This window comes from Meles meles, chromosome 5 (genome assembly GCF_922984935.1).
Source record: "Meles meles chromosome 5, mMelMel3.1 paternal haplotype, whole genome shotgun sequence".
NCBI lineage: Eukaryota > Metazoa > Chordata > Mammalia > Carnivora > Mustelidae > Meles > Meles meles.
The window spans coordinates 86021320-86036775 of NC_060070.1; the positions used below are offsets into that span (position 1 = coordinate 86021320).

The window sequence follows — 15456 nt, forward strand, 5'->3', positions numbered from 1 at the left end:
GGTGGGAGGAGACACCCTTCCTGTTTATTTTTTTCAGCAACTGGTCAAGGTGATGGTGGCTTTATCCGATGTTTGGGGACTGTCACTGTACTCCTTTAAGCATCCATGGCTGTATGTAATGTTGCCCTAAGGGGTTTTGTGGAAGCCAGTCATTCGCTTGGAGAGGGAAGTGTCATTGTTCCAGTGAAAGTTAGAACAGCTGGCGGAGAAGGGTGAAAGGAAGCAGAGGAATGGCAGAGCCCTGGAGTCTGCCTGACTTGTGTTCTGAGGGAACAACTTCTGCAGTTTCAGAATAAGCACGTGGTCATGAAATTAAGCTGTAATGCCTTTAAAATTATTCCACAGCCACTTTCCATCACTGACCCGGGCCCCAGGTTGAACCTTCAGGGCCATGCCCACATGGGTGTTTGCAGTTAGCTGATGGAGGCCCACAGCTGTAGGCTCTTGGAAGTGTCTTTGTGCTGTGACTGAGGGTCTCCAAGGGTCCCAGTGTGAGGAAGGCCCTGCCATAGCCTCCAGTGAAGGTGCTGTGCATGTGCAGCCGGAACCGTCCAGAGCATTCCTTTTATGGTCCCTCTTGTGAGCCTCATCCATTAGTCTGATACCAGAGGGACACCTAGGTGGCTCAATCGACTAAACAGTTTCCTTCAGCTCAGATCTCGATCCCAGGGGCCTGATAAGTCCCTCATCAGGCTCCCTGCTCAGTGGGGATCCTGCTGCTTTCTCTCCCTCTGCCTGCTGCTCCCTCTGCTTGTCTTCTCTCTGTCAAATAAATACATAGAAATCTTAAAAAAAAATCTGTGCTCTCAGAAGTGCACATTGCTCTCAGCTCTGCAGTGTGCGGTGTGTGTTTTCTAGGCCCCATGTGACACGAGGCACCCCAGCCGAATACCCTGTAGCAGGCGTTTCCGTCAACCGTCTAGTTGTGTGTGTTAGTCATTTAATTCTTGTTGTGGCTACTGCTTTTTAAGGCCCAGACAGTTAAAGAATATGGAACAGCCATGGAAGGACAGTCAGAATTTAAAACGAAAACACTGAGTTTTCTTTGGGGTAGTAAAATAAATAAGGGTTTTTGGAGGCACACAGACCTAAAGTGGCATCTCAGGTCTTCTCACTAGCAAATCACCATTCACCCCTCTGAGTTGTAGTTTCTTCCTCCATAAAGGAGTGCCAGATCTCTACCGTGTGTTGTGAGAATCCAACGAGAAAGCCCAGGTAAATGTGACCTGCCCGATGTCTTATACATAGTGAGGACCCAGTCAGTGTCAGTCCTGCACCACTAGGTTAGAAATGTCTAGAACCAGACATATGGTTCTGCTCAAGTCTGTGCTCCTGTTCCTTCAGTCATGTCCCAGCAGGCTTAAAACCTGGTTCCTCTGGGAGGGAAATGTGGGAGCACAGAGGAACTTTAGCCTCCCCAGACTAAATTGCCTTGGGACAGAGCTTTTCACCTGGTGTTCAGGGCACATGGATGGGCCGAGAACAGGTTAGAGTTATGCCACTTCTCCTGTTCTTCTCAGCCCTTGGGGCTCCCGCGTGGGGGCTAGGTTTCAGGCCACCAGCCACCTGTTTTTATCACACACACTTTCCCGTGTCATCATTTCTCATGTGCTCTGTGATGTGGAAAGGGAAGGCAAACCTGGCCTCAGGCTGTGCTCCCCCCAAACGCAACATTAGGCATGAAGGAACATTCTAAATTGAGGTAGAAAGAAAATATTTGCTTGCCCTCTAGAGTGGCTACAAAAGTGCTCAGAGTTGCTCTGGCATCCAGAGTCTCTGACAGCATGGAAGGCACCTCGGTAGGGGGTGATTACAACCCAGCCCATCCTCCCGCCTTTGGGTCCCCAGCCGCCCCTCAGCGGGCACCTTTGGGCGGCGCAGATGCGGTTTCGGCAGAGGGCCTGGTGCCAAGCCGCCAGCGTAAGACTCGTTCGTGTCCATGCTCCACATGCCACCCGGTCTCTCTTTCACTATCGCAGGTGATACATGCCTGAGGAACCCACTGCACAAACAGCAGTCCCTCCCTCTCCGACCCATCATTCCCCTGGTTGCCCGCATCTCAGACCAGAACGCGTCTGGGGCACCCCCGATGACTGTCCGGGAGAAAACCCGCCTAGAAAAATTCCGGCAGCTTCTCTCCAGCCACAACACTGACTTAGGTGAGTCCCTGGGGACCCCCTGGGCGAGGTAGGAGTTCCTGGTGACTGGAACTCTCCCAGAGAGACCTGGAAGCTATTGCTCTTTATTCTTCCTTCTTTTACTTTTCCAGCATCTCCTGATCTGGTGCCCATTGCAGTGACATGCAGGTATTAAGTCAGAAATATGTTCCTAGGAATTAGGGACCATATTAGGTGGGACTGGATTCTGTGGCCCGTAGACCATAGTGCAGCTCTCCTGGCTTTGGTCTCCCCTTCCTCAAGGCGATTTGGACTGAAATCCACACTCACTGGGCTTCCTTTTCCCCTCTAAGTCTGACCTCTGAGCTGACCGCTTCACCACTGCGGAGCCATGTCTTGGCCACTGTGCTGCTCAGGGCTGCTGTTGGGGGCTTTTTCCCTGTGCTTGTCAGTAGCCGCTGGTGCTGGTGGCGGCAGTCTTTCTGGAATGGTGGGTGGAGTCAGGCAGTGCTGGCTGAGGTTCGTTTTAGGGCCCTGTGGGAAGAGCACATCCAACACAGCTGTTCTCTGTTTACAGATGAACTGAGGAAGTGTAGCTGGCCAGGGGTTCCCAGGGAGGTTCGACCTGTAACCTGGAGACTCCTGTCGGTGAGTTCTACCCACTGTGTAGAGAAGCGTGAGCCTCACACAGCCCTTCTTACCTGCTGAGGTTAGTCTGGACACATTCATCTTACTGCGTAGACTTCCGGTCCCACTGGGTACGGCAGATCTGTGGGACTGTCGTCTTTTTTTTGTGCGTGGAGAAACGCACTCTCGCAAGTTTATTCACGCACGTATAGAAGAGCACAGCTTTTCCCTGTAGTCACAATCTCACGTTCTCAACACCAGGGAGAAAGAGTGTAGTGAGCTGGGGATCCCAGCACATGTTTGGGCCAGCTCCCACGTTCCCTGGAGTTCCTTGCTCTTCCAGCAGGGATAACCGGAGCAGTGGAGAGCCACTCTGCAGTCGTGGGGCTGAAAAGTGGGCCTCCCGCAGAAGCCTGCACTAGTCCCACTTTCACTAAGGACAGAGCACTGGGCCAGCCCCTGGGGTAGGGACGCTAGGATTTCCTGAGCTGTTCACATTCGCTCATTCATCAGTCAGGAATGGTTAAGGGCCTGCTGTTTGCCAGGCGTGGTGCCAGCTGCTATGTGGATACGAGGACATGAATAAAACACTGTCCCTGCTCTCCAGGCACTGGCTGTGGGATGTAGGACCTAAATGTCCGCAAGAGGAAGGGCAACTCTCCTGAGCCCTGCCCCCTCCCGCAGCCGTGTTACCACTGCCTGGGCCACCTCCAGGAGGGGCAGATGCTGTGAAGAGGTTTGGTGAGAACAGAAGGGGAGCAGGAGATTCAGGAATGGAGAGTGGGGTCTAGACCGGGGTGAGGAGGGAAGTTGGCCCGGAGCTTTGGCAAGGCAGGAGGCCGCTGCTGGGAGCTCTGTGTCTGTGGGTTGTCACTGCTGTGTCACAGATTCCGCTCAGCTTCCTTAGCTGGGAATTCTGACTGTTACCGTGAAAAAGGTTATGTGACCGGCACAGACGTCCACGGCATGCTACCAAGGTGTGTCACAGAGGGGGCCGTATTGCTGGGATTCTCGGACCTGTTACCTTGCACACACGCAGCCCTCCGAGGCCCCAAATTGGGTCCAGTTCCCTCCCATTGACCTACATCCATTGCTCAGCCACGCCAACTCCGGGGGCTCTCGAGTGCTCGCCAGCCGAGTGCGCTACACACATGGTGCAGGGCCATGGGGGTAACTAACCCTGGGAAAGCTGGCCTTGCTTCATCTGCCCACATGTGGGGCTCGTTGAAGGAGGAGAGGGCAAGCACTGGGTGGCCAGACCCAAGAAGGGAGGACTCTTGTCCCCTTGGCAGTTGTCCTTCCATTCCTTCGACAGTTTCCAAGCCACTCCTCAGGCTAAGATAAAAAATTAAAGATTCATGCAACCAGCGTGTGTCCCCATCTGACCAGCAGTCCTGTCTGTAGGGCTATCTCCCCGCAAACACCGAGAGGAGGAAGTTGACCCTGCAGCGGAAGCGAGAGGAATATTTTGGCTTCATTGAGCAGTATTATGACTCTCGAAATGAGGAACATCACCAGGATACCTACCGACAGGTACAGTCATCACCTTTTTTGTTACTAGTCATAATTTTCAGGTGTGTCTCCTAGGAGTACTGTTGGAGTGCAGGATTTCCAAGTCTGCAGGCTCTGGTGTGCTCATTAGGAATTACGTTTATTCCCAGAACTGCTTCCCCTTTTTCTAATGAGTAGCTCTGATTTTAGCCATTTTGAATAGATTTTTTTTTTTTTTTTGGCACTAATCACTGGCAGTGCTTCTCAAACTTTATTGTGCATATAAATCACCTAGGAACATGATAAAAACACACCCAAGGATCATGATAAAACACAGATTCTGATTCACTGGGTCTAGGGTGAGACCTTCACTTTGAACAAACTCTCAGATGCTGCCAAGGCTGTTGGTCCCCAGCTTGCAAATAGTAAGGGTCTTGGGGCACAGAGTGAAAGATGAGCTCGCTCAGAAGTAGTCCAGACCCTCTGGACTGTGTGACATCAGTATGTTCTTCTGGCAGCGGCAGCGCCTTCTTAGTCCCCTGTCTGTCCATCTGTCTGCAGGACCAGCTCAGCAGGGAGTGCGCCATCACCCTCATAGTGGTCCCCACAGCCTGCCAAAAGAGGAGGGAAGCGGGGGTGGGGGGGAAGGCTGGGTGCTGGCAACTGTCCTCAGCAAGCCTCAGGAACTGAAGCAGCCTCTGTTGCCACGGACACAGTCCTTGGGGTCGGTAGACTGGGCACAGAGAAATCCTGAAGCAGAAATCAACTATAGTGACCTCTTTGGTGATAGAAGTGAAGACGGTCAGTCCCAGTTACTGAAGGCCAGCTCCCTCGGGTTCCCCGTCCTGGCTTATAAGCACAGCCATAAGAGCCCTTCCACTCCTTGGCGACCGTTGATGAGTAAGATTCTGAAGGAGGGGGTCCCTGTTTCGATCACACCTGTTGAGTATGTGCCAGCCCAGAGGGAAACAGACTCCAGAGCACCAGGAATAAGCGGCTGATCCTCTTAGGTTGTGAAGCCTATTGCTAGGAGATGTGAGTGGTTTATTAGGGGAGGTTTCCTCACTTTCCATAAGCTATTGCTGTCATGGGAATGTATTCCAGATGGACAGGTGGGCTTCACTAGACTTTTTTGTTGTGTCTGTCAGTGCTTTCTCAATATAAAGTTTGCTCTCGCTCTTACTCCCTCGATTCCCTGTTCCTAAGAAAATAACTTCTCAAAAGTACAAACCAGCATTTGTGTTTTTAGACCCAACTTCTCTTTTTCAGATTCACATTGACATTCCAAGGACGAATCCGCTCATTCCGTTGTTCCAGCAGCCACTTGTACAGGAGGTGAGGGAAGCACTTAATGTTCTGGCCCTTCTCCCCCAGTAGCTCCCGCGGCCCCTGTTCTGCGCGGCTCTGTCCTAGCCCTTCCCCTAGCTGGCAGGTTTATAGCCGATCACGGTAGTGCCTTGTGTCCAGATACCGAGCTGTGGTCCTTGCAGGGCACGTTCTTGGGCTGTCTCGTTGGCTTTTCTTAACAAACCCAGGGGCCAGGTGGAGCTTTGGGAAGTGGAGGGACTTACCCAGAGTCTTACAGCTCCCTGGTAATAGAATGAGACTTGAACTCGCACATTAGAATTCCTAGCCCTGTGTTTGCTCTACTTTATCAGGTGGGGGCGGTGTGGGTCTTTATTGTGGTAAGTATACATAACATGAAAGGTGCCATTTGAATCATTTTCAAGGGCACAGTTTCAATGCCATTAAGTACATTCACACTTGGACAACCATCACCACCACCCATCATGAGGACTTCTTTCCATCTTCCCAGCCTGAAACTCTACACCTATTAAACAGTAATTCTTCATTCCCCAGCGACCACCATCCTACGTTCTGCCTCTGTGAATTTGAATATTTCGGGGACTTCAAATAAGTAGGATCATATAACGTTTGTCCTTGTGTTACTGGCTTATTTCACTTGGCTTAATATCTTCAGGGTTCACCTGTGCTGTAGCATGTGTCAGAATTTCCTTCCTTTTAAAAGTGAATAAAATTCCTTGTGTGTGTACAACACATGTTGTTAATCCATTCGTCCATCCATAGACAGTTGGATTGCTTCCCCCTTTTGAGTATTGTGAATAATGCTGCTGTGAACATGCGTGTCCACACCCCTGTGTGAGTGCCTGGTTTAAATCCTTTCAGGTATTTGAAATCCGTTCGGGAAGTTGAATTAGTAGTGCTATTGGAAGACCTAACTGGTTAGTGAAGCACATGGAAGGTTTCAGTGGGACTATTATTTTTTGACCCGAGCGGTAATTATAACTTCCTTGAGATCAGGGATTTCCTTACCAGCTTCGCAGTAGCTAGGACACTGGGTGTAAGTGCTCTCTGAAATGAACTCTGTTTTCTCTTACCCTCATGTAGAGAGGGATGGTGATAATATGGCTCAAGATAATAGTCTCTTTGACTTTAGGTTATATTCATAATTTTACTGGTGGGACCCCTCATGACTTACCAATAGCAGAAAGAAGATTTTGAAGGTGACACCATTATTTTACCTCCAGATTGAGCTCAGGGGAAGCTAAAAAGCTACTAAGGATCCTTCCATGTCTTCCATTGTTCCCCACAGCTGAGCCCGGCTCATTCCACACTTTTAATTTGGAGATGTTCAGCTACTTCTCTTTTACCTGTGTGTACTTTCTGTAACTTGGAGACAGGGAAAGTAGTTAATTTAAAATACTCTTCCTAGTAGTGGAATATGAATACAAAGACAGAAACTCAAAGTATATTCTTTCCATTTTTTCTTGAATCATCTTTCCATCTAGCAGGCTATAGTCATAGAGTATGACTTAATTCTTGAAATGCCAGTCAAGGAGCAGAGAGGTAACACTGAATATTGAAAGACTTGCTTTGCATATCTGAAAGATACTTGAGAATTGACTATAACAAGTCAGAATTACCCACACAAGTACAAGAGGTACATGAAAAACCTTTAGGTATTATCCTCTTCCCTCCTCTCTGCAAGGCAAGATTATCCCAGGCTGTCTGTCTGTAATGAAGATTCCCTGGTCTCCCTGGTAACCAGGCCTGGTGCTCTTCAGTTCCCTTGTCTTTGGCATTTTCACTTGTACGTGTCTACACTGTCCCATCCTTACTGGAGAGGGATTCTCACACGTCTCTTGACTGTGAATCGCTAGCTTCCATGCACTTGGCCACTGTTAAAACCAGTCACTTGGGATTTGTGTATTCACAAGGAACTGAGTAGAAGCCCTGGTGAGTCCTTCAGACCTACCAGAGACGCCCGGACAGACAAAGGCCACAGGGCAGGGCCTCCTTTAGATCTTCCTGAACGTGGTGGGTCCAGTTTGAACTTCTGTTTCAAGGAAGGGAGAAAAGAATTTAAAAGGGCCTCCATTGGCGTGCTGGGCCTCACACAGATGAGGATGCCACACCCTTCCCTGGGCCCCAGAGAGCCAGTGGGCAAGTCTAGTGGAGGCAGAGAGTCCAGCTCGGTTCCAGGCAGGGCTTCGTTCTCACTGCCTGTAAGGGCAGGAGTGTTGACAGTGGGTGTGTTTCTCAGCTCCCTCTGCCAGCTGGAAGGAGGATGCAACATGGGGGCTGGGAAACAGCCTTTACTGTGTCTCTAGATTCTCCAATTCCCTCCTACCCTGGCTCACCAACTCTAAAACCATACAAGCATTTCCTTGCTGTTGTTCTCCCTGGGAGAGAGGGGGGTTCTCCCTTGCACCTGAACTCAGAAGGCCCTCTGCAGTCTGCCCCAGAGCCCATATGCTGTGGAGGCCCACTTATCTCTCCTGCCCCCTGCTTGCGGTCACCATCAGCTTTGCCATCCCTCTGCTGTGGCTCCCAGAGACATGAGGCAGCCCAGTCAAAGCCAGTGTAAAGAATGTATTGAACTGGGGAGTTGTAGTCACCAGGATGAAGCCAGGAGACAAGTAGCATCAGAGAAGAAGGGGTGGGGGGCACTGAGAGGGCCTAATGAAGTCAGAGGGAGTGTAGCTGAATGGGGCAGGGCCAGACTCTGAAAAGAGACTTGAAAGATCTTTTTTTTCTCCCCACTGTAGGTTCTGGTGTCCTGTGGCTAATATACTTAACCCCAGCAGCTTTCCCATGGAGGCCCAGGCTCATTTCTCTGTTTGCAAGTTCCCAGCTGTAGGATTAGGTTATTTGACTTCCTATCCCCAGTGAATGTCTGGGTTGCATCCTGATACACGAAGTGACTTCCAGCATTGACGGTCTTTCAGTGGCTCCCAGTCAGGCTGGGCTAGAAGTACATCTAGGCCTACGTTTCTTTCCATCTCAGTGGGGAGAAAGGAGAGTGTGGTGGAGAGGAACCTGTGATAATAAAAAAAGAAGATTTGGAAAAGGTATCAGAACTTAGATGTTCTACCATCTTGCTTCTGGAGATGGAGAACCAGTTATCTACAAATGACAAATGGGAGTATGGTGGCCTGGTTAGTGCCATCCATGGCAGACCTTCTCCTCAGCCCTTTGTGTCACTGTCCTGCCTTCTCTCACTTCTAGACCACAGTGACTGCCTACTGCAAAGAGAAACAAAGGGCAAGAGCGTTCCACCCCTGCTTAAAAACAGCCAGCTTCTTAGAAACTTTCTGCATTTTTGTATACTTGATTTGTCCCACAGTAGTTCTAGAATTTAATAAAAATTTGGCCTCATTCCTGAGGTACATTGTGAGGTAGGTAAGTGCAGGGAGAGAGTGTATTCTTATGATTTAACAGTCATTCTTCTTTCTCATTTTCCTAGATCTTCGAAAGAATTCTGTTTATTTGGGCCATCCGACACCCTGCCAGTGGGTATGTCCAGGGAATTAATGACCTGGTCACTCCGTTCTTTGTCGTCTTCCTCTCAGAATACGTGGGTAAGAAGCATGAGTACCAAGTTGAACAAACTATTGCTCTTTCTGATCTGCAGGGTGTTTGTTTTTCCCAAGAGTGCAGCCAGGAGGCATGTCTTGCCAAAAAGAGATCATGGCCCTCAAGTACACCGCTAAACCTATTTTGACAGCAGTAAGCAGCCTGGAATTCATTTCTCTCTTGAGATGGCCACAGATCTCACCCAAAGGACCTGCTTTGTCACAGAAGGGCCAAATGGATACCTTTATGTTCTGCCATACACAGATGTTTCGGTGCTTTATTTGAGGTCATTTTGGGATTGTTTTGAACTTGTCTCAAACACAGGCCCTCCTTCACGAAAGCTGAATTTTTAGAGTGTACGTGAGGTCTTCACACTTGAGTTTACATACTGTATCTTAGCAGTGGGATGTGGCCATGTAGGGGAGGAAAGCTGGGGGCACCAGAATCCAGCTCACATTGGAGGTAGCAGAAGGGGCCTAGGAGAGCTCCAGGACCTCAATTTCTCTCCTCCTCCTTCTCCTCTTGCCCCATTAGGTGTTTGTCACTTTGGATAAAATGAGTAGATATTATGCGGGCGATTAGGTTTTCTTATAGCTCCAGCCAGGCCTGAATTAGGCAGAGTCTTAAAAGGGGTGAAGGATCCTCCCCTTCTCCTTTTGGTTTCCTCTACTGCTTGTGCTTAGAGATTCACTGGAAAACCCATCTGTCATGTTGGTTCTCTCAGCAAGTTAAGGGGGAGCTCTTGGGGGAATCAGAACATTGGAAGCAGCCTCAGAACACCATTGTGTCATCCCCTCATTTCACCGATGGGTCATGAGATGCCCTGCCTCCTTATTGGTGGCAGAGCGAGGACTAGAACCCTATTCTTTAGGCTCTGGAGGCGGTGGGTTATTGTGGGTTTTGGAGGAAGCCAGTGCTAGAGGGCAGGGGGCTAATGAGAAGTAGACCAGAGTAGAGCCCCTTGGAAGGTGAAGATGTAAAAATGTCTCACTTGATCCAACTTGCTCCTTGTTTTCTGATGAGCCTCAGCGGATGGTGTTTTGGTCTTTTATGAATGAGGCAGTCTCTGAAAAGTAAGGCAGCTGAATGACACCGTCCCTTGTCCCCTTCAGTGGCAGCAACCAGGGCAGACCTGGGAGTTAGGTCACCCTTGCTCACTCAACCAGGGGATCCTAAGCAAAAGAAAGACGAGTTAAAATGTAGCTACCAAAAGCATATAAATAAAGCTTTTGCGAGAGGCCTTTTCATTTTCCCTTCACATTAATAGGTCAGCTTTCAGAGAGGCAGCTTATTTCTGTGTGTTTAACTTTATTAAGAGCGGTGCAGCTGATCGGTCGGGATTTGGGGGTTGCTTCTTGCAATAAGACTTCTGAAATAGTATTAAAGGATGAGCCTAGGAAGGTATTAAGTCATTCGCTAACGGACGTTTGACGTGTAGATGCTGGCATGAAATCCTGGTAACAGTGTCAAGCCTGTTCCAAATAATCCGCAGCAGCTGCAGCTCTAATTGGATATTTAATTATCCCGTTAGCTGCCACTTACGCTTTGTACCAAATTTTCCTCTTCTTCCTGTAGGCACAATGCTGTCGGTCCCTCGGAGCACCCTGCTTTTCTTTGATAGATGGTGACTGCATTCTGATCTTAGTACTTGTCAGCCCGTCTGCTGACATACCGTCTTTGTGCAGTAAAGCGTGGGCTTCTCCGCCCTTCCTTGGGGCCAGTCTTGACAAGGCTCCACCCAGTTTCACTTCTGCAACAGACTTCAGAAGGGTCTTAGCACCTCCTCCTCGACTGAGGAAGGTGGGGGCCATTCTTTTTTTTTTTTTAATAAAAACTTTAAATAGGTTAAGTTTCAGACATTTGTAAAGGTAGAAAAATATCATACCACTAACCTCCATATCTCACCCAGCTTCACCAGCCAGTCTTGTTCCATCCCTACCTCTTTCCATTTCCACCCTTTCCTCTTTGTGAATTATTTGGAAGCAATACCAGATAACATATCATTTCATCCATAAATATTTCCATATGTACTTCTAGAAGACAGTGATTAAAGAAACCCACAGCCATAATGCCCTATTACAGCTAAAAAGTTATAATAGCTTATTAGTATAATCTAATAAACAGTCAGCATTCACATTTTTCTGATTCTCATAAATATGTTTAATAATTTGTTTGAATTGGGTCCACACGTTCTAATTGGTTGGTGTGTCTCTTAAATCTCTCTCTTATTCCATCAGTTCCCATCCCTCTCTTCTTCCCTTAGGAGTCTGTAGCTTTCACCCTTGTTTTTCCGGTTTTCAGCCTGGTGCTTTGCCATGCCAACCAGTAACACCCTGGTTCTTAAGCACTTTACTGTTTTGCAAAGCACTTTGACACACTGTATTTCATTCAGTAGGCCCCAATATCTCTTTAAGGTGGGTGTATCAACTCACTTTACAAGTGAGAAATCCAAGGTTCAGAGATTTAACGAGCTTTCCAGATTCATACCCAGGTCTTTTGACCTTAATACGTGTCCTCTTTATATGATTTATTGGTATTTTGACTTAATTCCCATTCTTCTAATGGCTCCCTCTGCTCCATTCTGTGCCCTAAAGAGGGCAGTACATTTCTTACTGCCCTTTGCCTTTAAAAAAAAAAAAAAATGTGGTAGAAGTACATGCTCATTAAAAAAAATCAGAACGGGGCCCTGGGTGGCTCAGTCAGCAAAGTGTCTGTCTTTGGCTCCCGTCATGGTCCCAGGGTCCTGGGATTGAGTCCTGCATTGGGCTCCATGCTCAGTGAGGATCCTGCTTCTCCCTCTGCCTGAGGCTCCCCCTGCTTGTGTTCTTTCTCTCTCTCAGACAAATAAAATGTTAAAAAAAAAAAAAAAGAAAATACATGTTTCTCTGAAAGAGAGTCCCAGAAGTGAAACTGGTAGTCCTTAAAGCATGCCAAACAGTACTACTAAATCACAGTCCAGAGAAGTTTGTACTCCGACCACTAATGTGTGGGTGCACTGTTCTTCACATCCTTAGCAAAACTAGATACCTAAATCTAATTCTGTTTCACCAGTCTGGCAAATTACCCATGGTCTGTGTTTTAGTTTTTGTTCCACTTGCTCTCCAGTGAGGGGTACATAGTAGCATTTGTTTCTTTGCAATCTGTTCAAATTCTTTACCATTTTTCCCTGTTGGATTGCTGGTCTGGTTGTTTTGTAAGAACCTTTTGTGAATTAGATATAGTCATCCTTTATCAGGTGTGTGTGAAAAATACTAGGTCCCCCCCACATGATATTGCTAAAATTCAGCCATTTTTACCCCTACCCCCCCAAAATGGGAATTTTATATGGCTCAAACTAATATTATTTTTCTCCAGGACCATCACTTATCTTTTAACTTTGTTTATTGTGTCTCCTTATGTAGAATTTCCTAATTTTTATGTAATCAAATCTGCCCATTCGGCAGGTGTTAATGAGCTCCTCTTATGGGCCCCGGGAGAGAGACCAAGCCAACAAGCTCGGGCCCTGCCCTTTAGTGGAGGGGCTGGCAAATGACTCGTAAACCAGTGCTCGAAAACTGTCGGTTTTGAGATTCAGTATCTTGCTTAGAAAGTCTTTCCTTGAGGTGCGTGGGTGGCTCAGTGGGTTAAAGCCTCTGCCTTCGGCTCAGGTCACGATCGCAGGGTCCTGGGTTCAAGCCCTGAGTCGTGCTCTCTGCTCAGCAGGGAGCCTGCTTCCCTTCCTCTCTCTTTACCTGCCTCTCTTCCTAATTGTGGTCTCTGTCTGTCAAATAAATAAAATCTTAAAAAAAAAAGCCTCTCCTTCCCCACCCCAGTATTACGAAAATGTGCTCCCGTGTTTTCTTCTCTTCTCTTGTGGGCTTGCTTTTACATTTAGCTTTTAAAATTTCATTATTAATTTGCTTTCCCGTGTGGTGGGGGTTGAGATTAAAGTTCCTGTGCAACCCAGTGGTTCATTATTTCAACACAGTTTATAAATAACCATCCTTTCTTTGCTGCTATGACAGGCCTCTTCATAATATAATACTAATTCCTTTATTTACACAGCTCTACTTCTTTATTCTGTTCCATTTATCTCCATTTCAATGCAAGCAGCACACAGCTTGGGGTTTTGAGATTTATAGTGTGTTTTTGTCATTATTCCAGGGCCCTTTCATCATCCTTTTTAAAAACTTGTCATGGCTCTTCTTCCATATGAACTTTATGTATCTACCTTTTTCTTTTTTTAATTTATATTTAAATTTATATAAATGTATTAATTTATAATTAAATTTATATTTAATATTAGTTTCAGGTGCACAATATAATGATTCAACACTTCCACATGTCACCTGGTGCTCATCACAGGTGCCCTGCTCAATCTCCATCACCTGTTTCATCCATCCCCCACAACCCTGTCCTCTCTGATCACCATCAGTTTGTTCTCTACAGTTAAGAGTCCGTTTCTTGGTTTGCCCCCTTCCTCTCTTTGCTTGTTTGTTTCATTTGTTCTTAAATTCCACATGAACAAAATCATATGGTATCAGTCTTTCTCTGACTGACTGATTTTGCTTAGCATAATACCCTCTAGCTCCATCCTTGTCATTGTAAATGACAAAGTTTCATTCCTTCTTATGGCTGAGTAATATTCCATTGTGTATATATATACACAACATCTGTATCCATTCGTCTATTGGTGGACACTTGGGTTGCTTTCATATCTTGGCTATTGTAAGTAATGCTGCTATAAACATAGGGTTGCATGGATGCTTTTTAATTTCTGCTTTTGTATTCTTTGGGTAAATATCCAGTAGTGTTATTCCTGGATCACTGGGGAGTTCTGTTTTTAATTTTTCAAGGAACCTCCATACTGTTTTCCATAGTGGCTGCACCAGTTTGCATTCCCACCAGCAGTGCAAGAGGGTTCCTTTCTCTCCACATCCTCACCAACACCTGTTGTTTCTTGTGTTGTTGGTTTTAGCCATTCTGACAGGTGTGAGGTGATATCTCATTGTGGTTTTGATTTGCATTTCCCTGGTGGTGCGTGATGTTGAGTGCCTTTTTCATGTGTCTGTTGGCCACCTGTATGTCTTCTTTGGAGAAATGTCTGTTTATGTCTTCTGCCCACCACATGAACTTTGGAATCAATTTGCCAAATTCAGGAAGTAGGAACCTTTTAGAATTTTTATTGGAATTACAATAAACTTATAAGTTATGTTTTGTGGGCTTTTTTTAATTGTAGCATCTTTATTGAGATGTAATTCATATACCGTATAATTCACACACTAAAATGTATAGTTGAGTAGTTTTTAGTATATAGAGTTGTGTAAGCATCACCACAATAAATTTAGAACATTTTCATCACCCCCCCCAAAGAAACCCTGAATCCTTTAGTCATCACCCCCAAGCTTCCCATTCCCTTGCTAATCTACTTTGTCTCTATGGGTTTGCCTTTTTTGGACATTTCATATAAATGGAATCTTACAGTATGTGGTCTTTTGTGCCTGGCTTCTTTCACTTTCCACATTTTTGAGATTCATTCATGTTGTAGTCTCTGTTAGTACTTCCTTCCTTTTGATGGTCATCTTCCATTGCATGGGTATACCACATTTTATGTACATATTCATTAGTTAAGGTATATAAATTAAGTTTAAAGGCATTCAGACTTCTCTTCAGCCTCAAGATCTTTCTTGAACAGAGATGCAACATTGTTTGTTGCCTTCAAGAAAAATTCTTGGGGCACCTAGCTGGCTCAGTCAGTAGAGTGTGTGACTCTTGATCTCAGGGTCATGAGTTCAACCGTCATGTTGGCCATAGAGCTTATGTTAAAAAAATAAAAGGAGACTAATTCTCCTATCTGGGTAATAATGCTGCTTTTCTTCCCTTCTCTAATGATGTCATGTCCTAATAAGGAGCTGCTGTAAAGGCTCTTGCTATGACACTCTCTAAGCAGGGGACCTCAGGTATCTTTTGCCGTGGGATAAGCCAGACTGTTGCCCTGTCATCCTGGGCAGGTCCCACCAGGTCGCCTTCCCCCACTGCCCCATCTCCCTGAACTGTAGCGTGGAGGATCTGCTCTATCAGAGCTTCTCCTGTATCTCCTCCCCAATCTGCTGATCTGCTCAGTCCCACCTCTGTCACTTCTGTAAATCAGCACCTGACCTTACTTTGTGGTGTGTCATGTTTGTTGTGAAAGTGACTCCCTCTGAGTTGACAGAGAAGTTGTCTCTTGCTAGCCTGGCCCCCAAGCAGCTTCTTTATCTGCTGAAGCCAGCTGCCCATGGGGAGGTGGGTCTCCCACGGATAAGGGATAAGGCAGCGGTGTGGTCACCCTGGGCCCAGGGTGATGGTGCTAAAGGAGATATGG

The 15456-nt window shown here is 46.8% G+C and overlaps 1 protein-coding gene across 3 annotated transcripts in view; it reads left to right on the forward strand.

Moving 5' to 3' along the window:
- The window catches only part of TBC1D22B (TBC1 domain family member 22B), a 74642-nt gene that overhangs the window by 25865 nt on the left and 33321 nt on the right, over nucleotides 1–15456 (forward strand). For all 3 annotated transcript variants that reach the window (XR_006818372.1, XM_046005832.1, XM_046005834.1), the window contains 5 exons: nucleotides 1980–2159; nucleotides 2695–2765; nucleotides 4149–4277; nucleotides 5505–5570; nucleotides 9004–9118. Coding sequence is in view for 2 of the 3 variants with exons in the window: in XM_046005832.1 (XP_045861788.1) it covers nucleotides 1980–2159; nucleotides 2695–2765; nucleotides 4149–4277; nucleotides 5505–5570; nucleotides 9004–9118 (561 nt within the window). In the remaining variant the exon portion in view is untranslated. The remainder of the gene's footprint in view (nucleotides 1–1979; nucleotides 2160–2694; nucleotides 2766–4148; nucleotides 4278–5504; nucleotides 5571–9003; nucleotides 9119–15456) is intronic.